The sequence below is a fragment of the Carassius auratus genome, chromosome 38 (genome assembly GCF_003368295.1).
Source record: "Carassius auratus strain Wakin chromosome 38, ASM336829v1, whole genome shotgun sequence".
In the NCBI taxonomy this organism is placed as follows: domain Eukaryota; kingdom Metazoa; phylum Chordata; class Actinopteri; order Cypriniformes; family Cyprinidae; genus Carassius; species Carassius auratus.
In genome coordinates, this window is record NC_039280.1 from 22,633,752 (window position 1) to 22,660,132 (window position 26,381).

Genomic DNA, 26,381 nt, shown 5'->3' on the forward strand with positions numbered 1-26,381 from the left:
GGTAAATGGTACAGACATATTATGAAGACTGTTCAGTCTATTATTTTTTTTTCCACTTCACTTTTATCCAAGTAGACAGAACTATTTGCACTGTATTTATCACTGGGACAATATTCATACAATACTATAACCTATAAATAATTTAAAGGGGTCCTTGCAGGCCTCAGCAGCACGAATTATGTGCCCAGCCACATGTGATTCAACTATTATGTTGATTTAACAGTGAGTGGTGGTTTCAGACATCACTGTGTCACACTCGCACTGACTCTTATTCTGCCTGAAAGAATAAAAGATCCATGCTGAAGGTGGAACGATTCGACCAATCAGATGAAAGGAGCTTTTCAGCACCCCCTACAAGTGCGAATGAAATATTGAAGCCATAAACCGAAATGATCAAAACGTACATGGACCAACTGTCTTGTACATGTTCTCTCACTTGAATAATCTTGAGTCTTGAGTCTCTTGACCTACTGCAAGCCCCGCCTTGTTCACACAGTGATTGACATAGCGGGAGGGGGCAGAGATGTCATCGGCTCGGAATGCATTTTCAATGTGCACATTGAATTTTGCTACATTCATCGTGGGACATTGAATGAAAATGCAATCGTGAGTGAATCATCTTGACTGTGAGTGTAAATGCAATTAAGAAAAATAACAGTTTTTGCTTGAACATGTTACACATATCTAATCATTTCTGTAATACATTTTCATTAAAAATTTGCAAAATTTACAGCATTAAAAGTAGTATTAATTTAACATTAAAACGAGTGTATGAAATGGCAAATTAAAATTATGTAATTTAATTTTCATTTTCATTTTGCACCAAACGTTACACAAATGTATTGGAAAATGTAAATGTAAATACAGAAATGCATTACATATTGCATTGTCATTTGCATATTACATTCCAAATTGAATATTGCCACCCATATGCTTCCATATTATGGTACCTCATCTTTCACTGCTACAAACTGATGATCAGTTCAAGTTCAAGTCTGCTTTATTGTTAATTCTTCCACATGTACAGTACATACATACAGAGAATCGAAATTGCTCTCAGACCCCCGGTGCACACAGATAACATTAACATTAAAGCCTAAAATCTAGATCAAAATATAAAATGTAGATACAACTATACAATAAGGTAATGTTAAAAAAAGAGATAAAATTTAAAATAAAGTTAAATAAAGCAGCGCAAGGCAAAAGGCAGATAGAGTGCAAATCAATGAAGTGAACAACAGTGCAGATAAAAGATTATCTAGTGCAAAAACAAAAGCTTATTAAGTCTGATTAAAAGGGCAAAGGGCTCAAGAGCAGTTATATTATTAAACTGACTGAATGACGTCAGTTCCATGGAGAATGAGGTAGTGAGCAGATCAAAGCTGCACAAAGTGACTGGTGCATGTCATCGTATCTTAGTGGGGGGGGGGGGGGATCTGGGGGGAGGGGGTCATAGTTCAGTGGTGCTTGGGGCAGAAGAGGGGAGGGGGGGGCAAGTTCGGGAGCGAGTTCAGCTTCCTGACAGCCTGGTGGATGAAGCTGTCCTTCAGTCTGCTGGTCCTGGCCTGGAGACTCCGCAGTCTCCTCCCTGATGGCAGCAGACTGAAGAAGCTGTGTGATGGGTGGGTGGGATCACCTGCAATGCAGAGGGCTTTGCGGGTGAGACGGGTTCCATAGATGTCCTGGAGGGAGGGGAGAGAGACACCAATGATCTTCTCAGCTGCTCTCACTATGCGTTACAGTGTCTTTCGGCAGGACGCTTTGCAGGTGCCATACCACACAGTGATGCAGCCCGTCAGGATGCTCTCGATGGTCTTTCTGTAGAAGGTGTACATGATGGGGGCCGGGGCTCTGGCTCTCCTCAGTTTGCGGAGGAAGTAGAGACGCTGTTGTGATTTCTTGGCCAGTGCTGCTGTGTTTTCAGTCAAGGAGAGGTTCTCTGTGATGTGCACACCCAGGAATTTGGTGCTGCTCACTCTCTCCACAGTCGCACCATTGATGGTCAGAGGAACGTGCTGAGTGTGTGCTCTCCTGAAGTCTACAACAGTCTCTTTCGTCTTCTCCACGTTCAGAGAGATTGTTGTCACTGCACCACCCAGACAGGCGGCTCACCTCGCTCCTGTAGTTTGTCTCATCCTTGTTGCTAATGAGACCCACCACAGTCGTGTCATCCGCAAACTTAATGAAGAGGTTGGAGCTGTGTGACGGTGTGGAGTCATGGGTCAGCAGAGTGAAGAGGAGGGGACTCAGCACACATCCTTGGGGGGCCCCAGTGTTCAGTGTGATGGTGCTGGATGTGTTGCTGCCGATCCGTACTGCCTGAGGTCTTCCAGTCAGAAAGTCCAACAGCCAGTTGCACAGCGAAGTGTTGAGCCCCAGTTGGATCAGTTTGTAAATGAGCTGTTGAGGGATGATTGTGTTGAATGCTGAACTGAAGTCAATGAACAGCATTCTGACGTATGAGTCCTTTTTGTCCAGATGTGTGAGTGCTGAGTGGAGGGTAGTGGAGATGGCATCATCGGTCGAGCGGTTGGACCGATATGCAAACTGGAAGGGGTCCGGGGGGGGGGGGGGGGGCAGACTTGATGTGGTGCATGACTAGCCGTTCAAAGCACTTCATTAAGGATGGGGGTAAGTGCAACAGGACGGTAGTCATTGAAGCAGGATGAAGATGGCTTATTTGGAACTGGGATGATGGTAGTAGTTTTAAAACATGTGGGAACAACAGCCTGACTCAGTGATATGTTGAAAATTTCTGTGAAGACATCAATGAGTTCTGCTGCACAGACTTTCAGTACATGCCCAGGGATGTTGTCAGGACCCGGAGCTTTGCTTGCATTGATCCTGCTGAAGGATCTCCTCATGCTGTCTGGGGTCAGCGTCATCACCTGGTCACCGGGAGGAGGTGGAGTCTTCTTTGCAGTGGTGCTGTTTTGTTGCTATAAGTTAATTACTCATTGTTTCAGTTGGTCTGATGCTTCATGCCATGCTTAGCTTCTCATTTTGCCTCTTCTCTGCTTGGCCTTGTAATTTGCGCTTGCTGCTAAGTTTTTAATTTATTTTTATTAAATTAATATTTAATCAAACATTATTTCTGATAGCATTTTCTCTTATACAAGTTAACATGGGTTCCACTGATGTTATATATATATATATATATATATATACACACACACACACACACACACACACACACACACACACACACACACACATATTTTTTATAGCAAATACTCTTCTTTACAGTGATGCATGTTTTAATATCACAATTAAATAAATGAAATGTGAGTACTCAATGACAGGGTTTAAAAAAAAAACAAAAAAACAAAAAAACAATTCCGGCATTATGAAAAAGACCCTTAGAGCAAAAGCAAACTTGGCCAGGAAGCACACCCACCTAAAGTATCAAATAAATGTCCAAAAGTAATATTACAGTGTTGCTAGTTGAACATGAAGCTGCAGCTGGTACAGTTTTTTATATTGCAGGGCAAGGTTATTACAGTTCTTAGTTTTTGCTTTATTTTATATTTTTGACTATAAATATTGACCCATTCATCACAACCAGTGAACATACAAACTTACAAGTGTAGTAACATTGACAAACTATTGAATGGTAAGATCCTCAGAGGAAAAGTTCCATAACAACAGAAGAATGGAAAGACAGTGTCAGTGAAGGTGGTTGTGAATTTATGTATATGTGTGTTAGTGACAGTATCAGAGAACGACACCGTTCCACTGTCATAGTCCAGATGAACTCTAACACGCTCCAGTCTTTGTTCAACAGTAAAACCAGCTGCTTCAAAGAGCCCATGCTGCACACTCCAGACACCAGTCCTAAAGAAACCAAATCCCTTTCTTTGGTTTGATGCATTAGTTATTCCAAGACACCAGTATGGACACTCATTAACCTCAATGTCCCAGCAGTGTGCTCCTGAGTTAAAACCTTCTGAACCCAGAACACATGGATAGATGTCAAATCTCTCTGTATTATCAGGAAGTGGTTGACAGTTCCAGCTGCCTCTCACACTAGTCAGATCAGCAGAAAGGATGTGCCATGGATGAGCAGTGTTTGGATCCAGAATCACAGGGGCTGATGAAAGAAACCAATCAGCAAGAAAATTACCTTTAAATATTGATAAATAATAAACTGTACATATATTAATTATAATTATTCTATCACTAAAGATTTGCGTGTATAAATACATGTAAAGGTCATAGTGAGGACCTCAAATGTGTCTATTAGTCTTTAAAGTAATCTCAAAACTGTTGTCATATTTAATAAAATGTATTAAAATACATTTATAATAAATAGGGCTGGTAATTTAACATGTTAATTAGATATATTAATTATGGCGAAAATAATGTTTTAAAATTGTTAACACATTTAACGCACTTGCCCCGCCCCAGACATATGTGGATCATCTGCCATTTTATACAGTCGATTGATTACTAATATGAGGCAGGGCAACAACTTACTGTGTGATGGAGCCTAGAGAATATCCCTAAAATTCAAGATATGGGGCAAAATGCCCCGTTTGAAATTTTGTCTCATATTTACATCACATAGTTAAGAAATATCACACGAGGTGTAGGCTTAGTGCAATATCACACGAGTGCAAATGTGATACTCATCTTATACAAAAGTTCATTAAGAATTTAATATTGTGTTATTTCAGACACAATGTTGTCTGTTTTGCTCAATTTTGCCAACCAATATATAAAGACAAATCAGAACTGTTCATCCCCAATTTTCCCAATTTTAATCGCTTACATGCACTTATAATAAATCTTATCATGCCAAAAACAATGCTAGGTCCCACTTTATATTAGGTGGCCTTAACTACTATGTACTTACATAAAAAATAAGTACAATGTACTTATTGTGTTCTTATTGTATTGTTAAACACTTTTGCTGCTGTTGAGGTGGGATAGGGGTAAGGTTAGGGAGAGGGTTGGAGGTATGGGTAAGTTTAAGGGTGGGTTAAGGTGTAAAGTATGGGTCCACAGTGTTATTATAAATGTAATTACAGAAATTAAATGCAGATGTAATTACATGTAGTTTTTTTTTTTTAAATATAAGTACAATGTAAGACCATGTATGTACACAATATGTACATTGTACTAAATTATTAATTAAAATGTAAGTACATAGTAGTTAAGGCCACTTAATATAAAGTGGGTCCCAATGCTATTTTAAATGCTGCTTTTAACTGGTGCTTCTGTACCTGTTGTATTGTGCATATGACTGTGTTCACAATGGAACTTAATTGACTACTTTATGAATACTTTACAGTAAATACTGTATACTGCTTACTGTATTTATTATTGGGATGAAGTATTGCACACAATTTCAGAACTCATCATTACGAGTTGTATAAAAGAGCACATTGGTTCCCTTTCAATTGGTCACTCTCCACATCACAATGGATGACTGACAAATTGAGATACCCCCTTCGATAGACCAATCTACTTTGAGTGTAAATTAAAGGAACCAATGCACATTGGGATGCAATTATTGCATCCAGCTGCAGACGATCACAGAGTGAGTATAAGGCAGCAGCATGTGCAATGCATACCAGCTTTTTGCTTTGGAGCAGAGCGACAACATCATTGTCATGCTAAAGTACAATGTAGGTAGCAGCTGACTGTTGAGGTAAATCACACCCTGATCAGGTGGGTAGCTGCTGCCTTCACCCATCTGCTGGCAACAGCACCCCAGCAGCGCCATGGAGCTGGGCTGTCCCACCAGTCCTGGCCCCCGTCAAACCTGGTGGTGAGTGGAAGAGTGAGAGGCCCCGGAATGGGCAACACAGAGAGGGAGGAAGCTGCTCTTTGGGGGATGGTGAAGCCTCCTCCGGATGAAGGCCGGGTGGAGAAACTGGAAAATCTCAACATGAGAGCAGTTTTCTCTATCTCTGGATCCCAGGAGGGCATGGAGAGTCATGGACAGCCCAACAACAGACCTCACTTATCCTCCTCCTTTGCCATCCGGCAGTAGCTAGTGGTCTGAGAGCGTCAACAATGGCCCTACTCATGCACCCTCTGCCAACCTGTGGAACCAGGTAAGCACTGCACACTCAGACCCTACTTCAGGCAGATCACAAGCCACCCAAGTTGGGTCCCTGCCTTCCACCTCACTGCCCCACTGCAATTCAGTTTGCCTGATGTCCCCCCAAATTCAGTGGTGTCCACTTCATGACAGTTAAGGTGGCTGATTGCTCCTGTCTTGTGTGCAGAAATCTCAGTCATACTGGCAAAAGATGCAATAGAGCCATTCCCACTCCAGCCTATATAAGGAAAGGGTTTTAGAGCGCTTACTTCATTGTACCAAGGAAAGGCATTCCTTGAGAGGGCTGTCCCTGTATCCCCGTGTCTTCACTAAAGTCACAGAGGTGGCTATTGTTCCCTTCCCTACCCATTCAAGGGCAGGAAAGCGGTACCACTGAAACTGTTTCAGAGGATCCTGGGGCATATGGCAGCTGCAGCAGCACTTACACCACTAGGGCTATTGCATATGAGTCAGCTTCAACACTGGCTTCATGGCTGAGTCCCGAGGTAGGCATGGAAGCATTCACTCACCAGGTCCAAGTTACACCGGCCTGTCACCAAACCTTCACCCCGTGGTTAGATCTTACGTTCCTCCAGGCAGGAGTGCCCCTGGAGCAGGTCTCAAAGGATGCCGTGGTTTACAAATACAAAATGCCTTCACCACTGGCTGAGGGGCCACAACAATGGGCATGTAATATCGGGGGTATGGACGGTCCTCCATTTGCACTGGCATTTCAGTTGCCTAGAGTTCTTAGCGGTACGCCTTGCCTTGGACCATCTCAAAGGGCACTGTGGGGGAAAGCACGTGCTAGTCCGAATGGATAACACAGCGACCGTTGCATACATCAACCAATAAGGTGGTCTTCGCTTCTGTTGCATGTCGCAACTTGCCCACAACCGCCTCTTTTGGAGTCGAAAGGTTCTGAGTTCACTTAATTCCATTCACATTCCGGACCTGCTCAACCATACAGCCCATAAGCTGTCTTGTGCTATGCTCCGGGGAGAGTGGCGACTCCATCAGGGGCGTGCTTTTCTTTTTGCAGTAAGAGCTGGAACGAAGGTTGTCTCCCTGAGGGCCCATCTGAGGATTTGCACTCAGTCGAGCTAAAGTTTCTTTCATTGAAATATCTGCTCCTGCTTGCACTGGTGTCTATTAAGAAGGTATGGGACCTGCACAAATTTTCAGTCGATGATTCATGCCTAGAGTTTGGGCCGGCTGACTCCCAGGTAATCCTGAGGCCACAGCCCAGTTTTGTGCCCAAGGTTCCCACTACTTCCTTCAGGGATCAGGTGGTGAACCTGCAAGTTTTACCCGGACGAGGCAGACCCAGCCCTAGCTTTGCTCAGTCCTGTCCGAGACCTGAGATGCAAAGCCTTAAGATCTCAGACCTCTTAGATCTCTTTGTCTGTTGCAGAGGTTGGCAGAAGGGGAAGCCTCTAAGCAGAGGATTCCCCACTGGATTGTGGATTCCATCACCCTGGCTAATCAGGCACAGGGTGTGTCCTGCCCATTCAGGTTGTGAGCTCACTCAGCTAGAGGTATTGCATCCTCCTGGGTGGTGAAAGATATTTTTAGACTTCGTGTGGAGCTGGTATCCTCCTGTGTTCTAATCTCAAATGGGTAGTGGCACTGAGAGACCCTGGTTAGTGTCAGCTTGCTAAAACTACTCCAGAGTGTCCGTACTGTAGACCCTGTTGAGCTCCTCCATCCTCTCTGCAGCCAGATGTGGTGGAGCATTCAGAACCAGGCCTTCACTCACTGAATACTTGAGAACCGATGATGAAGGATGAATTCCATATGTGAAACCTAAGTGGATCCCATTTGTGTAAAGTCCACTGTATAGCCTCAGAGCTCGTGTTTCCGCGGCAGACTTCTGCCATTCCCAAGAGGGTTACAATCACCAAAAATCTCCAATTTTCCATATACACCTAAACGGACATATATACACCTAAACTGACATATACACCTAGGCCCCAGCCTACACCAAAAAGGGGCACAGGTGGCTCGCACGGGGCACTGGAAGGGACAGCATCCATGGCACATTGGTAGGAATCCCAATTCATCGGTCATCCGACGTGACATCAAGAGTGACTGACTGAAAGGGAATGTCTCAGTTACGTATGGTAACCCTTGTTCACTGAAGGAGGAAACGGAGATGTCATGTCCCCTGCTGTACCACCACTGAGCGGCCGGGTCACTGGTTCAGCTCCTCATCGAAAACCTGGTATGCATTGCACCTGCTGCCTTCTTACACTCACACTGTGATCAGCTGCAGATGGATGCAATAATTGCATGCCAATGTGCATTGGCTCGTTTAGTTTACACTCTAATCTGAGAAAGTTTATTTCCTGGAAAATAAATTATATTTTATTCAATTTAAATGTATGAATTTGGTAAAAGCTTTTAATCAAATCGACATACATGTATTACATTGAAGGTTTACATTTGATCGGTTCCTGCATTCTCTGGGACTTGAACCCATGACCCTGGTCCTGCTACTGCTATGCTCTACTGTTAAAATCTGTCAATATTCCTAAATCCGTCATTTTTATGGTAAGTTTAAAGATAAAATTTTTAAGATATTTGCAGTAAAATATCCAAAAACCACTAGGCTAATGTTATATATTTTGTCCAGCTGATTACTAACAAAATCTCTAATGTATTCAACAACTTGTAAATCATGAGAAAATTTTAATTCTAAACAGTGACACGAGGCAGTGCAGTCGCCTGTCAATGACGTTAGTTACACTTTGTTACCGCCTTTACTGACATAGAAACCACATGACAACAGTGTCGTGGACAAATGCGAAAGTAGTGTCTAGCATCCAGTAAACCACTAGCTTGCTTCAAGCAGTTCCTTATTTACTTCTTCTTGCATTTTTCATGGTTGATTGTGTTACTTATTTATGGAACATAATTACTGTTTACCATCTGCCGCTGGTTCTGTCGACAAGGACAGCTCCTATAAATGTAAGCGTACGTGCCAACCAAACGACCAAAGAATTTGGGACAAGAGGAGAGAAAGAGCGTGGATCAATTTTGGTGTTGCATTTTCTAGATGGAGAGAGCTTTGCAACAAATTTCAACTAGAAATCGATTCCGATCTCGCTGGTGTTTAACTCGACAGGTGAGTTGTTTTGATCAGTATCTTTACAGAAAACGTATGCTATTATAACGATCAACAAGATTAGTATAATGGGGCATACAAGCCAAATGCGGGCATTGAATCTACAGACCTGCGAGAGGACGCGTTTGATCCATAGTCTGATTGCGTCTTTGCATTGACTTTGTGTAATCTACTCACGCAAATCGTTGAACTCGCGTTTGCTATGTATGGCCAATTATTGTGTTTGAATGTACACAAGTGTATATATTTGTTGAAAAAGTGGTAATCCATGATTTATCTTTCTGTTTGATTGATGGCCGTCATCGGTTGTGTAGAAGACAACAAATCCCATCATTCCACGCTCCTTCTTAGCGTCATCAAACCACGTGATTGTTATTGTTTTGGTAGTGCGCCCTCTAGTGGCAGGTCCTACATCCTGTACCTTTAACAGCTAGATTTTCTGCATACTCACTGTTTTGAACAATGCCCTGCATCTTCTTCCAGACTCTAAACAGCAGGTTGCCCAAGTAACATGGCACATTAATTAAAGCTCCAGAAGGCGTCTGTGGATCTGGCTGTAATGAGATCTGGACTCTGGAAGAACACTCAGGATCAGAAATGCAGTGGGTTTAAGTCAGAATTAGTGAGACCAGAGACACCAGCAGATCACTCACCTTTCCATTGAGACTGGAAAATCCTGCAGAACAAACACACCATCGATTATCAAGAGCTCGATCAATCATCCATCAATCCATCAATCATCTATCAATTAATAATCTGAAATCAGACCTTTAGAAAGCAGACATCACTGGCTTTCATCATCTCTTCCATGTCTTTGATTGTGTGTGAAAGGGCAGAGATGTGTATGTTCATCTCTTCTAGCTTCTTCTTTATTATCTGCTTCTTCTGCTCCTCTTCCTCTCTCAGTGCAGTGATTGTAGCTTCTTCTTCATCTCTGAGAAACTGATGAAGCTTCTCAAACTGCTGTTCAATCTGATGCTCTGTGTGCTTAGCTTGAGACTGAAATCAAATCACATTCACTTCAGTCATCTTTGCATTGAGAATTTTCCTTTTTTAAACTTCAATCTAAAACCCTACAGTGAAACGTGTTGCAATTAAATGCTTAAATTAGTTTTGTGCATCCTTTTAAATAAAAAAATCTATGAATTAACCTCAGAAATTTTATTGTTGATGACTTTAATTACACAATAAAATGTCCTGAAACGTCACAATATTAAATACATAATTTTACTTGAATGATTTGAATGATCATTGGCATAGTAAGTGTTGTGAATCTCTAACAAAACATTAGCGATGCTTCATTAAAAACAATAACTTTATAGCTTTGTCATATGCAGTTAAATAAACTCTAAGCTCAAATTTACTGTTTAAACATTGGAGTAATGTTGCAATTAAATGCTTAAATTAGTTTTGTGCATCCTTTTAAATAAAAAAATCTATGAATTAACCTCAGAAATTTTATTGTTGATGACTTTAATTACACAATAAAATGTCCTGAAACGTCACAATATTAAATACATAATTTTACTTGAATGATTTGAATGATCATTGGCATAGTAAGTGTTGTGAATCTCTAACAAAACATTAGCGATGCTTCATTAAAAACAATAACTTTATAGCTTTGTCATATGCAGTTAAATAAACTCTAAGCTCAAATTTACTGTTTAAACATTGGAGTAATGTTGCAATTAAATGCTTAAATTAGTTTTGTGCATCCTTTTAAATAAAAAAATCTATGAATTAACCTCAGAAATTTTATTGTTGATGACTTTAATTACACAATAAAATGTCCTGAAACGTCACAATATTAAATACATAATTTTACTTGAATGATTTGAATGATCATTGGCATAGTAAGTGTTGTGAATCTCTAACAAAACATTAGCGATGCTTCATTAAAAACAATAACTTTATAGCTTTGTCATATGCAGTTAAATAAACTCTAAGCTCAAATTTACTGTTTAAACATTGGAGTAATCATGGGCATAGAATACTCGAGGGACTTGATTCAATGACATCAAGGCTGTAATGTGATTGGTTATTAAGGCACACATGATGTGAGTTAGCCATTACACTTACTCCAATAATAAGTAATACAGTCCATCTTGTCTCCCTATAGTAAGACAGTCTCTAGCAGGCCTATTTGAACTACGTGTAAATAGTGATGGATGCTATTTACATTTAAGTGAAGAGCCTTGCACGGGCCTAAAATTTAGGCCCTAGTCTGACCCTGGCCCGAAATGCATGTGAAACAATAACGAACAATCGTAAAATGACTCGTAGAAAATGCTCTTGAGCGCTAAGATCAATCGTTACCAGGAAACCCGGCCTTTGTCTTTTTCCCCCTTCACCCAAAACAGCTTATATTTATGATTCAGCTATTAAAATATTTCAGTTTTGTATATAATGGCACATTTGTTATATTTAATTTTGTTTCATTCAATTGTTTGCCAGGGGCAGACAGTGAGCTGATCAAAACCAATGTTTCAATTTAGCCTGCTCAAATCATCACTACTTTCACTTCACTTAAAATTGTAACCGTGCAGCCATCAGCTACAGTATCGCAACAGATCTCCTGAGGAACAGTTCTATTAATTTTCTACCATAGAGGAGGAAGAATTGTATAAACTTGTTAAATCATCTAAACCAACAACATGTACTGTATGTTAGAACCTATTCCATCTAAGCTCCTAAAAGAGGTGCTTCCAGAAGTCATGGATCCTCTTCTGACTACTATTAATTCCTCATTGTCATTAGGATATGTCCCCAATACCTTCAAACTGTCTGATATTAAGCCTCTCATCAAAAAAACACTACTTGACCCTAAAGAACTAGTTAATTATAGACCGATCTTGAATCGCCCTTCTCTGTCCAAGATACTATAAAAGGTAGTATCCTCACAATTATATTCCTTCTTAGAGAAAAATGGTATCTGTGAGGATTTCCAGTCAGGATTTAGACCGTATCATAGTACTGAGACTGCTCTCCTTAGAGTTACAAATGACCTGCTCTTATCATCTGATCGTGGTTGTATCTCTCTATTAGTGCTATTGGATCTTAGTACTGCGTTCGACACTATTGACCACAACTTTCTTTTGCATAAACCAGAATACTTTGTCGGCATTAATGGAAGTGCATTAGCATGGTTCAAATCTTACTTATATGACTGCCATCAATTTATAGCAGAGAATGAAGAGGTATCAAATCGATCACAAGTGCAGTATGGAGTAACTCAAGGCTCAGTACTAGGGCCGTTACTCTTCATGCTTTACATGTTACCCTTGAGAGATATCATCAGGAAACATGGTGTTAGCTTTCACTGTTATGCTGATGATACTCAGCTCTATATTTCTTTGCAGCCTTGGCGAAATATAGCAATTTGAAAAACTAAGGGAATTCATAGACTATATAAAAAAAACTGGATGACAAGTAATTTCTTACTGCTGAATTTGGAAAAAAAACAGCGGTGTTAATTATAGGACCTAAAAACTGTAACAAGCATGTAACAAACTAGAGCGCTGTCTAAGACTTGATGGCTGCTCTGTCAATTCTTTGTTATCAGTTAGAAACCTAGGTGTGCTATTTGATTGCAATATTTCCTTAGAAAGTCACATATCTAGCATTTGTAAAACTGCATTTTTCCATCTCAAAAATATATCTAAATTACGGCCTATGCTATCAATGTCAAATGCAGAAATGTTTATACATGTGTTTATGACCTCAAGGTTAGATTATTGTAATGCTTTATTGGGTGGTTGTTCTGCATGCTTATTAAACAAACTACAGCTAGTCCAAAATGCAGCAGCAAGAGTTCTTACTAGAACCAGGAAGTTTGTCCATATTAGCCCAGTCCTGTCAACACTGCACTGGCTCCCTATCAAACATTGTCTAGATTTTAAAATCTTGCTAATTACTTATAAAGCCCTGAATGGTTTATCACCTCAGTATTTGAACAACCTCTTGTAACATTATAGTCCTCTACCTCCACTGTGTTCTAAAAACTGAGGCAATTTGATAATACCTAGAATATCAAAATCAACTCTAGGCGGCAGATCCTTTTCCTATTTAGCGCCTAAACTCTGGAATAACCCTTTGATCTTCTGAGATGGACAATACACACAAAGTGTATTAACAAAACAGACATCTGTTTGCACATCTCACTAAAAAAGAAAATGTGGGAAACCTCTCTCTCACTTATGCAAGAGTTCCTTCTTATCTCATACCAGTGATATTTACAGTCATGTTTGGTATCATTTTAATTATCTCGGTGCGACAGGTCTCAACAAGAAGTAGACTAAAATATAATACAGGTCCTACCAGTTTAGAGATATTTTACTTACTGTAGAAGGTGTGCCATTTCCCAGTGTCTTTAATGCAAATTACCTTCTGTTCCAAAACTCAGCTTGATCAATGCAAATTCCAGTTGACCTATTGGTAAGCCCCGCTCCCTTAGTTACTGTTGCTTACTCTTCCAAATAAACAGAGTTGCTTCTGTTTTAGAAAGACAGCTGTCAGTGTGAAAACCTTGTCCTAAGATGTTTTTATACATTTAGGACACAAGTGGGACTTAAATATGCCATGGAGGGAAATATAAAATATTTAAAAAGTAATATGTAAAAATACAGATCACAATGTGAAATGGGAGAAGTCTTATGTTACAGTCGTTATGATCGCAATGACAACATCTAGGATCAACACTGTACATTTACCATATTAGACTGAATTCAATTACATTTAATCAGTTTAATAAGGAGGAGCACCGAAATATAGACCTTTGTTTAGGGAAAAGCAGTCTGGATTTCCGGTTTGCGAACGAATCATTCGATGTAACCGGATCTTTTTGAAACAGTTCACCAAATCGAACTGAATCGTTTTAAACCGTTCACGTCTCCAATACGCATTAATCCACAAATGACTTAAGCTGTTAACTTTTTTTATGTGGCTGACACTCCCTCTGAGTTCAAACAAACCAATATCCCAGAGTAATTAATATACTCAAACAGTACACTGACTGAACTGCTGTGAAGAGAGAACTGAAGATGAACACCGAGCCGAGCCAGATAATGACTTGATAATGACTTGTTCATGAGTCAAGAACCGTTTCTGTCAGACGCGTCCGATTCGAGAACCGAGGAGCTGATGATACTGCGCATGTGTGATTCAGCGTGAAGCAGACTGACACACAGAGCGTCTGAACTGAACTGATTCTTTTGGTGATTGATTCTGAACTGATTCTGTGCTAATGTTATGAGCCCAGGTAAACTGAAGGCTTGCAATCATCGCCAACGACGCTATTATGTCGAGTGCAAAAGAACCAGTGAACCGTTTTCTTCAACCGGTTTATTGAATCGAACTGTCCTAAAGAACTACTGGTGATCCGAAAACCGATGCAACCGGTTCTTGACTCGTGAACGAGTAATTATCTGGCTCGGCTCAGTGTTCATCTCTCTCTTCACAGCAGTTCAGTCAGTGTACTGTTTGAGTAAATGAATTACTCTTATCTCCCTATTCAGTGTGTATTTGGCCTGTTTGTACAAGTCTTTGTCCCCACTCCTGTAGTTGTCCTCTTTGGCCTGGCGAAGCTGTTTGAGCTTTGCACTGAACCAAGTTTGGTTGTTGTTAAAAGTGAAATAAGTCCTGGTGGGAACACACATGTCCTCACAGAATCTGATGTAGGATGTCACGGTGTCAGTAAGCTCATCCAGATCAGTAGCTGCAGCCTCAAAAACACTCCAATCAGTAAGTTCAAAGCAGGCTTGTGAATCTTGCTCTGCTTCAGCAGTCCATCTCTTTACAGTTTTTACTATAGACTTAGCAGATTTGAGTTTCTGCCTTTAGGCTGGTAGAAGATGAACCAAGCGGTAATCAGAGTCCCAGCGATGCTCTGGTGAAAATGCATACTTTAAAACAGTGTAGCAGTGGTCCAGTATATTGCTGTCTCTGGTAGGGCATGTGATGTTCTGTCTATATTTAGGCAGTTCACGGGTGAGATTAGCTTTATAAAAATAACAGAGAACAATAATGAAAGAGTCCAGATAACGTTGTTCTGTGTGTGTGATCTGATCGGCCAACAGTTCTAGTGCGACACTCAAACGTGCGTCAGGAGGAATGTACACACTCACCAGAATAAATGATAAAAACTCCCATGGTGAGTAAAAAAGCTTGCAGTTAATGTAGAAAGCTTCCAAACTTGGGCAGCAAATCTATTAACTACACATACAAACCCGACTCTTTATTTTTTTAATACAACTGAATTTGCATTTAATGTATATTTTAATTACAATATTGTTAGTTACTTATTTTACCACTTTCATTTCACAGAGAGTAAAGAACATTTTCATTCAGTCTAACAAGAGTTCAAGCACTCTCAAAAACTCCCATTAAAATAACTGAAGCACTTTACATTACGAAACGAATATCTTACATTCGTATGCACATCTGCATTTTTTGTTGTTTCTGATGAGAATAATTCAGTCAGTGAACAAGTGAACAAAACACCGCATTTCAGTGATGACTCTTCTGCAGATCTCTGATTGGCCATTGCATTCATAAGTGCAACAATCGTTTCTGATTGGTTATCATGATGCATTGTACGAATGCGTCTGTCTCTTGCTCAGCGCCAGCCAGCGAAAGAAGATTTTAATTTTGCAGCTGATGCTGTGCACTGAACGATCTAATCACACCGGTGTGTTTATATCAAAGATATAAAAAATATTATTCTATTTTTTTTTTTTTTTTTTCGTTTGGAAGTTGCATTTAAAATCCACTTGGCTCACTTTGAATATAAATTTGAGTTCATAATAAAAAGGAGTCATATTAGAAAACTTAAATTAAAAATTTTTAATTAAACTTTGCACACTGAAAAGACAGAACATGTAGATTTCCCTGCTAGAGTGTTTCCATAATTACTTTGCATAGTACGAAAAATAGCCGCACTCTCTCTTATAATAAGACCCTGTGTGCACCCATGATGACAGGTTTTTTTTTTTTTTTTTTTGTATTACACTTATAAATGCTAGTATTTGGTTTTATTCTTATTATGTACATAAATGGACCTAGGTGAACATATTTAGACACGTGTGACAAGAAAAAAAAAAAAGTCTTTGGTCGCATTCACACTGCAGATTATGGTTGTCAAGTTCTGTATTTAAGTCCTTCATACAGTTACGTTCACACACACAGAGTTATCTGGGAGTGACAACTGCATTCTATAGCCTGAACATTTTCATGTCTCACAACCGCTTTGTCAACTAAACCCTTGTTTTGTCAAAAAATGATAAAACCTCACCCTCTTGGATATTACATTAGTCACTCTCACTCAATATGGGCTTGACGCCCATTGCACGTTCATACAGGCAGAATTTGAACCGTAACTGTAAGCTACTGAAAGCATGTGGGTCGATTTTGTACACAGCCTTAGAAATGATCATGTTTATAATGGCTGATGGATCACATCATGTGTAAATTTGAAATATTGAAATGAGATTGTGTGACACTCCGTTTAGGTACCGCTAGTGTTCATCAGAACCGCTCACCTTGATTTGCTGAAGTGTCTTTACACACTCTTCTTTATCATTCTCTCTGTGTATAAGCTTCATTCGTAAGGACTTGAGTCCTGTATTGAGCTCATCCTAGAATTGAAGAAAGCGAAAATACAGTTACAGTTATATTGAATGTGAGAGACAGTGTGAACAAATATTGTTTGAATACATGTTATGGTTTGTTTGTTTTTTAATTAAGCATGAGAAATCTATCTGAAACAGGTTTGTTGGGTTTTGTACATACTGTATTTGTGGGGAACAGTGTATATCTCTCATATGACTGAAGAGTTGAGAGCCAGTTTAGAAACAAAGATTAAAGACACAAATAGACAACCAAACCTATGGTATTTTCTTACCTTATATGATGAGACCACTTCACCCATGGGTCTGACTGTGTGATTAATGTGTTTCTGGGAAGTAAAGCACACTACACACGCAGGCTCTTTGTCCTCCAGACAGAAGAGTTTAAGTTTCTCACCATGTAAGCTACAGTCCTCTTCAGTCCCTGATAAACATCTCTTAGTCTGATATCTTTCCTTCAGGATCGACTCACACAAGTTTTTTAACACAAGGTTACACGGAGGGTCATCTCTTGAGGATCTTCTCCTGCAGACAGGACACTCCTGAGTTTTCTTTATTTTCCAGAACTGTTGAAGACACTCTTTACAGAAACTATGACTACATGATAAAATAACAGGAGCCTTGAAGGTTTCATAGCAAACAGGACAATAAAGTTCTTCTACAGATGAATCCATTTTCACCGTCTGAGTTCCAGCATCTAAACTTTACTTTCACTTTCGTTCTAACATAAATGTGAACTAACATAAACAGCAAAAAAGGCTTGGCTTGACTACACTTGACTTGGAACCAATCAAAAAAAAAACAAAAAAACAATCGGCTCACTCAGAACAGAATCGATATTTTAACATTTCTGTTCCTTTGTCCCTCTGTATTATTACTGTTCTGAAACCGGTTTCCAGTAGAAGAATTGCCGGTTAATAATGTTATTTTTCTTTGTTAAAAACAATTTTCTTTGCCTATAATAGATAATAATAAAGTACAGCGTTTTCAGAAGAAATCTGTAGCCTATCTGCTGTCAAATTAATTTAAGGTAAAACTGATGCCTATCTCTCTCATTAGGCACAAATCCAAACGTTTACATATTTGCTATCTGGATGTTAAAATATTATTTATTATAGGCCAGGCTTTGTACTTTAATTGACTTAAAACATCATCCTTCACATCGGCTAAATCAGCACAGTGAGGCGCTGGTCACGCTGAAGGCAACAGATTGGAGCAGTGCAACTTTTAATACATTTATTTAACATTTTGATAATGAACAGGCTACAGTGTTGCAAAAAATATATTAATATATGATATCATACCAACTCTAGCTGGTTATACATATAGAAATGAGACATAATTCAAAACTGTCAAGCTTTTGCAAAATAAATAAAACTGTAAAATAAATAAAACATCTTTTTGCCATTTCGGTTTCCTTCCCCCCCCCCCAGTGTAACTCACAGATTTATATTTACATTTTTTTATTTGTTTTGTTAATCTGTCAATGATTTAAGTGAAACATAGGCCTATATTTTCCTTTTTATGTAAGACAATAGTTGTATTCTGTTTTCTCTGTTCACAGAAGCACTGCAGCACTGTGTGATCTGTTGAATCCATCTTAAACTGTCTTTGAATAAACTAATGCCGGTGCATTGCCATTGCAACTTATCAACTGTGAGTTCTTGAGCGTGGGCATTTCACTGGCTGGATGCGTCAGCATCACATTTGCACAGGCAGGCCATGCTACTAGAATTCGTTATTGGTTGACAGCAAATTAAAAAAAAATTAAATGGAACAATAAAATAACGTTATTAACTGGTTAATGACAATTTAAAATTTTCTATTCTGTTCGGAACTATACAATTTTATTATGTTTCTGTTTTCTGATTCTGTTCCTGTCAAAATTTTGTTTCTTTGCAGTTTTCGTCCTTGAACCAGTTCAGTGCGCTGCCTGGAACATGAACTAAACATGAGCAAACTTACCAGCAGCGGTTACAGTGAGGAAAGCTAGACAAAGATAAAGGAAAAACAAGTGCAATTTATACACAGACTAAGTTAACAAGGAAAACATGAGCAACAAGGAACAGAGAACAAAGTTCAAGTTGAATTAACATTTTTAAAACATTAACACTTCTGGAATATACTCAGGTCATCACCACATGGGAAGAGGCAATATGGTTCAGTTCTGTGATAAGTTCTTAGGGCCCTATTTTAACTATCTAAACGCAAAGTGTGAAGTGCACGGCACAGGTGCACTCAGGGTCATCGTTTATTGTTTATTTGGAATGTGTATATATAAATGTATTGTTCAGTTTTTAATGTATTTTTGTAATGTTGCTTGAGCACCTGCCCCTTTGCCCCTTGATGCCCAAAATGCCCTTTTGTCAAAGCAAAATTTCCTAAAATGTTTTTGTAATAACATGCCCTTTTGTGAATGCCTGCCCATGCCCAATCTAAATAGTAGTGAAATTTATGAACAATAATTTAGGCGTAAATAAAATGACCCACATGATGACCTTTCACCTGACGACGACCTCATCCGATCGGGATGATTCTTTACGCCGCACGCGTATTTTTTAATTGGCAGAAGATATTTACGACACCGCAGCAGCTGGTAAGTGGTGTTTCATTCTCAGCGAAGTGATTTTAATGTTTATTTACTTATTATTATTTTACAAGAACGATGTGATGTGAGAACATGCATGTTATGTTTGTTCAGTTACATGACATAAGAAACAGACACTCTGATCGGAGCTTAGCTTAAAGTGCAATTGCAATTATCACATTCAACACTAGTATGCACAAATGCAGAATGCTTTCTTTTTTAGTCATACACAACAATGCATACATGTTGTTTATATTGGTGTGTGTAGCCTGTATTGTAGAAGTAATGTTAGCGTGCTGTTTGAGGGAGAAAAGTTTCAAAGGCATCGAGGGGTCTGATTTTTGTTTTGTTTTTTTGTTATTTGACTAAACTTTTATATACAGTTTTTTTTTTTTTTTTTTTTTTTTTTTTTTACATAGAGAGACTTAAAAATAATTATCACAACACTGGTAAGGCTTATTCAGATTTTCTCATTCTCTAAATTATCATTATTAAAATAAAAACAATTCAGAAATGAATTAAATTATATATTTTTTTTTTTTCTACAATAGCAACAGTGTTTATAACTGCAAGACCACTTTTATCTGTAAACTCAATAATATCTCTCTGGAAATAAATGTAAAAATATCAACATCACATCGATGGGGGCCGCATCTTTCTCATCTGCACCCTGCTTATGGGAAAAGCACTGGAGTGGGCAATGGCACTGTGGTCAGGAGGTCAGCTCACGTCTATTACTTATGATGCTTTTGTCTCCCTATTCAGGGAAGTGTTTGAGCACCCAGCTGGAGGAAAGGATCCAGGGGAAGTGTTGCTCACCCTGCGTCAAGGGAATTCCACTGCAGCGGATTACGTTGCAGCGGATTTCCTTTCGTACGCTCACCGCTCAGACTGGCTGGGGAGAGGATCCTCTCAAACTATTGTATCGGAAGGGTTTGAATGCGGAGCTGCAGGGAGAACTTGCTTGTCGTGATGATGGAAAGACCCTCAGTCAGATCATGGAACTTGCCATCCGGCTCGATCATCTCATCCGGGCTCACCGCACTCATGCAGATCGGATAAACCCATCTCTCCAAGGCGGAACGTGAGAGGAGGAGGCGCAATCATTTATGCATGTACTGCGGTCAGGCTGGTCATTTCAGGGCTTCCTGCCCGGTGAAATCCACTTCTCGGAACCCCGCTGTGGTGAGTTCACGTTCACTCTCTTCTAAAGCTCTCATTGTGGAGATTTCGTTAATTATTAATGGGCAGGTTGTAAAATCGAGGGCTTTTATAGACTCGGGAGATAGTGGAAATTTTATTGACGCAACCTTTGCAAAAACTCATTAAATTTCTCTCCGCTCTTGTGAACCCTCTGTGACAGTGACAGCATTGGACGGTCGCCCCCTGGGGACAGGGCAGCGCCAGTACATCACACCACCTCTAACCCTCAGCATCGGCTCGCAACATAGGGAGACCATCCAGTTTTACACCATTCATTCGCCACTTCATTCTATGATTCTGGGGTTTCCTTGGCTGGAGAGCAAATTTCCTGGTCGGAGAGGAGGATTACCCAGTGGTCTTCCTCGTGTCTGAATAAATGCATGCCCGCTGTCCAGGGTCCTGAATTGAGTGCCAGCCCCTCCGTGGACGTTAATCTACAGGAAATCCCCGCTGTTTACCATGACCTTGCCCAAGCATTCAGCGAGCGTGAGGCTGCACACTTTCCTCCCCATCGTGCTGTCAACTACGCTATTAAGCTCCTGCCGGGAACCATTCCGCCACGCTGTCGTGTATACCCCCTATCTCAGCCACAGACTGAGGCCATGAATTCGTATATAGAAGAACAGCTTGCCAAAGACTTCATTACCCCTTCAACATCTCCTGCTTCTGCCGGTTTCTTTTTTGTCAAAAAGAAGGATGGGGGTCTCAGACCGTGCATAGACTTTTCTTTATCAATATCGGGTCATGCCGTTCAGGCTTTCCAACAGTCCTTCAGTTTTTCAAGTGTTTGTCAACTAGATTTTCAGAGACCTGCTCAATCGGAGTGTAATTGTATACATTGACAACATCCTGATTTATTCAGACAACCTTGAAACGCACGTTCAGGATGTGCGAGCTGTTCTCAAGCGCCTCATCGAGCACCAGTTCTATCCGAAGATACATAAATGGGAGTTTCATCAGACTCGGATCTCGTTATTGGGTTACATCATCAGCACAGACGGGGATGTGATGGATGACAACAAGGTACAAGCGGTGGTTAACTGGCCTCGACCCAAGTCAGTGAAGGAGCTACAGTGCTTCTTGGGCTTCGCCAATTTTTACCACCGATTCATTCGAAATTTCAGCATGATTGTGGCTCCTCTCACTTCTTTACTCCAAGGAGGAGGAAGACGCTTCCGCTGGTCATCGGAATGCACTGCGGCATTTGAAAGTTTAAAGAAGATATTCACCACATAACCCATTCTGCATCACCCAGATCCCGAGAGAGTGAGTTTATTGTGGAAGTGGATGTTTCTAACACGGGCGTGGGTGCCATTCTTTCACAACGTCATGGTAATCCAGCTAAAATGTACCCCTGCGCCTTTTATTCTCGTAAACTCAATGCAGCAGAGCGCAACTACGATGTGGGCGAACGAGAACTTATGGCGATGAAGGCCGCCTTTGAAGAGTGGAGGCATTGGCTGGAGGGGGCGTCTCATCCTTTCACTGAATGCTCGCCAGGCTCGCTGGTCCCTCTTCTTCTCCTGATTTAATTTTAAAGTCACTTTCAGACCAGGTTCTAAGAACGGCAAGGCGGATGCTCTCTCACGCCATTTTGACAGTAAAGATGAGTGTTCATCAGTGTTTCACCTGTAACATGGTCAAGTCTTCTCACCTGAAACCAGCTGGCCTCTTACAGCCTCTGCCGGTACCACAACGCCCTAAGTCCCATATCGCCGTGGATTTTGTCACGGACCTTCCTCAGCCCCAGGGTTTCACCACCATCCTCTCGGTAATTGACCGGTTTTCCAAATCATGCCGTTTCATCCCTTTGTCTGGTCTTCCCACAGCCTTACAGACCACCGAGGCCCTCCTCAATCATGTGTTTCGGCTTTTTGGCCTTACTGAGGACATCCTGAGGACATTGTATAGCTTTTAAAATATTGCTTATTACTTATAAAGTATGGAAGCAGTTTAGTCTCAAATATAATTCACGCAAAAACACGATTCACACATGCGTAGACAATTTCACATGCATGAAACCTAATTCACGTACACACAAAAATATTCACGTGCGTGAAAAAAAATCTATATTCACAAAAAGCAATTCACATGCGCAAAATAAAATTATATATTTATAAAATACGTTACACAAATGCAAAAAACAATTTGTAGATATACAACTGTGCACAAAATACCTTTGAATGTTTAAAATTTACGGATGTCTGAATGTACCAATCGTCATTTACTACGAATCCACTCGGATTTGAGTGTGTGTGTTTTTGAGACTTTTCTGGCAGAGCTCTCTTCCCACGTGGGTCCGTCGTACTCTTTAGCCAATCAGATGCGAGCTTACCATTCAACCAATCATATCATAAGCCACTGAGTGCATTCAAGGAGCACAATTCTGCTGCACCTTTTGCGCAATATGGATTAATAAGAACGGAAATTAAGCCTTTACATCAGTAATCCAGAATGAAGAACGGGAAGCACGGGTAAGAGTTTAGTTTATTTCATAAAAGTCTGAGTTTACACATTTTATCGTTTACACATTCAATCAAAAATTAAGTTGTTACAGGACAGTTACAGTAATTATAAATTAAACTGCAATCAGTATAGTAAAAAGAAAGACCTGTAAAGACAAAAGTAACATTTTGAGAGTTGTGAAATTATAATTCTAAATAATTTTGTTTTATAAATTGATGTCTGTTAGGTCAGTGTGTACTTTCTTACAGTATTACATTTTAAAACATGTAGCCTAGTCATTGTTAACCACTACGTTGAAGCATTGTAGTTCGATCAAGATAAACAACATCAGATATTTAGAAACGTTGTTTAATTTGTAACTATATATATTATAGTGGTTCTCAACCTTTTTGATTCTCAACGATGATTACGTCACGCCTACCTAGCGGTCCATAACGGTCTCCCCATGGACGCGGAAAGTTTAACATTTGGCTTAAGATGTAGTCTGTAAGACGCGCACGGGAGCATGACTTGACGCGACATTGCAGAAAATATGCATTCACAAATGTAGCCTATGTTGGTCCAAATATGGAAAGCACATTCGAATTTAATAATATAATGTTCTCTCCAGAGATGTTTTGCCACATTTCTTCAATTAAGGATGATTGCTATGTAATATATGGTGTTCCCATTTGCCTGAACTTCTTCAAGTAAAATGCGGGGCAAACCGAAAATCCAGCACTCTCCTTCACTACTGATACTGCGACTATTATTTTTTCTACGTGTTTATTCGCTGGCATTAATAACATTTCTTTTTTTTTCTGCCTTAAAAACAAATTTGTCCATTATGATGCTCAATTTTACCGAACTAATGGCTGTTGATTGACTTCTGCCAAAGTGTGCGCTTGTATGTGTTCGTTAAATGAGTAATGTTATGTGAGTAGGTCTGATCATGTCTGAAAATAATATATGAAACACAAAATAATTTAACATAAAAAAACATTAGGCTATAGCTTATATTTCTTAAGTAAATGTTTAAATAAATGTAAAAAATAATAATAATTGTAAAAGTAAAAAAAAAAATGTAATTGTGTTCAGCATGGTGGGATGCATTTGATTTGGTGACGGGCTGTGGGTTGAGATGATGCTGCTGCTAGTTCCATGGTCATTTAATAGGCCTAGCATATTGTTTCTTTTACGCGGCTGAAAACAACCGTGCTTTCTGTTACTGAGCCTGTGTCTGTCACAGTTGTGCGTAGCTTTGTTGCATTATATTGAAACTTTTTGATGTTCTTTGTTCATGACTCTTTATATGGCGATAAAAGACAGCTTTGTTGCGTTTTTGGGGATTGGGGGTGTGCCAACTCGGTTGGGGCATAGAAGGGGGTAAAAAAGGAAAAAGAAGTTTGGGAACCGCTGCACTATAACATAACGGTTATGGAAATTAGAACAACAGTACATTTAATTAAATTGCAATGAAGTTACAAACGAAGTTACAAACAATCCACATCATTAAAGAGAATAAGCTTAGAAATATTTTAAATAAATAAAAACGAGGATCAATCTGAAACTTTTCAAGTGCGACAATAAATAACCTACACATGATCCACAACATAATTAAGTTGCAAAGAGCATAGGCTCAAACATAAAATAAAATGAAAGAGGATATGTGGAACTTTTCGAGTGCAGCGCAAAAGTCACTCAGCCTGCAGCGAGAGAGAGATTTCCTCAAGATTTTTTATTTGCCCATTTTCTTTCTCTATTCTCTTCGTCTCTGTTGCCTCCAAATCCTCACTCTCTCTTAGCCCCTCTCCTCCTGACTAACAACTTTTCATAAGATGTCCGACTTGACAGTTTCTCTGATTCCAGCCAGTTAAGCATATTTATAATATATATTATGGAATGATAAGAGTTGGCACGCATATTAGCCTGCAGTACATAAAAGAAGAACAGTGCGTTGAAGACAGCATCTGTCCTCTACGTTTCCATCGAAAACTATAATACATTATAGTTTTTTATTTTTATATAAAAGCGATTACCAAGGAAATGTTTACTATTTATGTTTTTTTATTGTATGAAACAGCCAGACCGCCATTACATTTTTCCTCTCGCGCACCACACTTTGGGAATCCCTGAACTAAACGATCATGAAGTCGCTGAAGAATATACTGCTTTAGATATTCCTAAATTATAAGAAGAGAAAGATGCACTTCAATGTACAGACAATATATTTACAAATTAAACAACGTTTCTAAATATCTGATGTTGTTTATCTTGATCGAACTACATTGCTTCAGCGTGTGGTTAACAATGACTAGGCTACATGTTTAATGTAAAGGTAAAATGTTTAAGGTAAAATGTATTACTGTAAGAAAGTACACACTGACCTAACAGACATCAATTTATAAAACAAGATTATTTAGAATTATAATTTCACAACTCTCAAAATGTTACTTTTGTCTTTACAGGTATTTCTTTTTACTATCCTGATTGCAGTTTAATTTATAATTACTGTAACTTTCCTGTTACAACTGTATTTCTGTCTTGATTGAATGTGTAAACGATAAAATGTGTAAACTCAGACTTTTATGAAATAAACTAAACTCTTACCCGTGCTTCCCGTTCTTCATTTGCCATGCTGGAATACTGATGTAAAGGCTTAATTTTCGTTCTAATTAATCCATATTGCGCAAAAGGTGCGCAGAATCGTGCTCCTTGAATGCACTCAGTGGCTTATGATATGATTGGTTGAATGGTAAGCTCGCATCTGATTGGCTAAAGAGTACGACGGACCCACGTGGGAAGAGAGCTCTGCCAGAAAAGTCTCAAAAACACACACACTCAAATCTGAGTGGATTCGTAGTAAATGACGATTCGTACATTCAGACACTCGTACATTTTAAACATTCAAAGGTTTTTGTGCACAGTTGTATATCTACAAATTGTTTTTTGCATTTGTGAATCGTATTTTATAAATATATAATTTTATTTTGCGTATGTGAATTGCTTTTTGTGAATATATATTTTTTTTCACGCACATGAATTTTTTTTTTTGTGTACGTGAATTAGGTTTCATGCATGTGAAATTGTCCACCCATGTGTGAATCGTGTTTTTTGCGTGAATTATATTTGAGACTAAACTGCTTCTATAATAAAGCCCTGAATGGTTTAGCACCTCAGTATTTGAATGAGCTCCTTTTACATTATACTCCTCTACGTCTGCTACGTTCTCAAAACTCAGGCAATTTGATAATACCTAGAATATCAAAATCAACTGCGGGCGGCAGGTCCTTTTCCTATTTGGCGCCTAAACTCTGGAATAACCTACCTAACATTGTTTGGGAGGCA

At 39.5% G+C, this 26,381-nt stretch overlaps 1 protein-coding gene across 1 annotated transcript; it reads right to left on the reverse strand.

The window, feature by feature from the left end:
* Positions 1-3,299: 3,299 nt before the first annotated feature.
* On the reverse strand, positions 3,300-17,472 carry LOC113057417 (tripartite motif-containing protein 35-like). The gene is made up of 6 exons (XM_026224797.1): positions 17,074-17,472; positions 16,712-16,807; positions 9,945-10,175; positions 9,830-9,852; positions 9,628-9,749; positions 3,300-4,090 (listed from the first exon to the last, which is right to left on the reverse strand). Exons 1-6 carry the CDS (start codon positions 17,470-17,472, stop codon positions 3,579-3,581), a joined length of 1,383 nt encoding a protein of 460 aa, XP_026080582.1. The 3' UTR covers positions 3,300-3,578.
* Positions 17,473-26,381: the final 8,909 nt, after the last annotated feature.

Excerpts from the sequence above, each read along its gene's own strand:
- LOC113057417 (XM_026224797.1), bottom strand. The coding sequence starts at position 17,472 with ATGGATTCATCTGTAGAAGAACTTTATTGTCCTGTTTGCTATGAAACC. Across the intron at positions 16,808-17,073 it reads AAGTGGTCTCATCATATAAG|GATGAGCTCAATACAGGACT; the intron begins GTAAGAAAATAC and ends CTTCAATTCTAG. Across the intron at positions 4,091-9,627 it reads GCAGGGCATTGTTCAAAACA|CCCCTGTGATTCTGGATCCA; the intron begins GTGAGTATGCAG and ends TTCTTTCATCAG.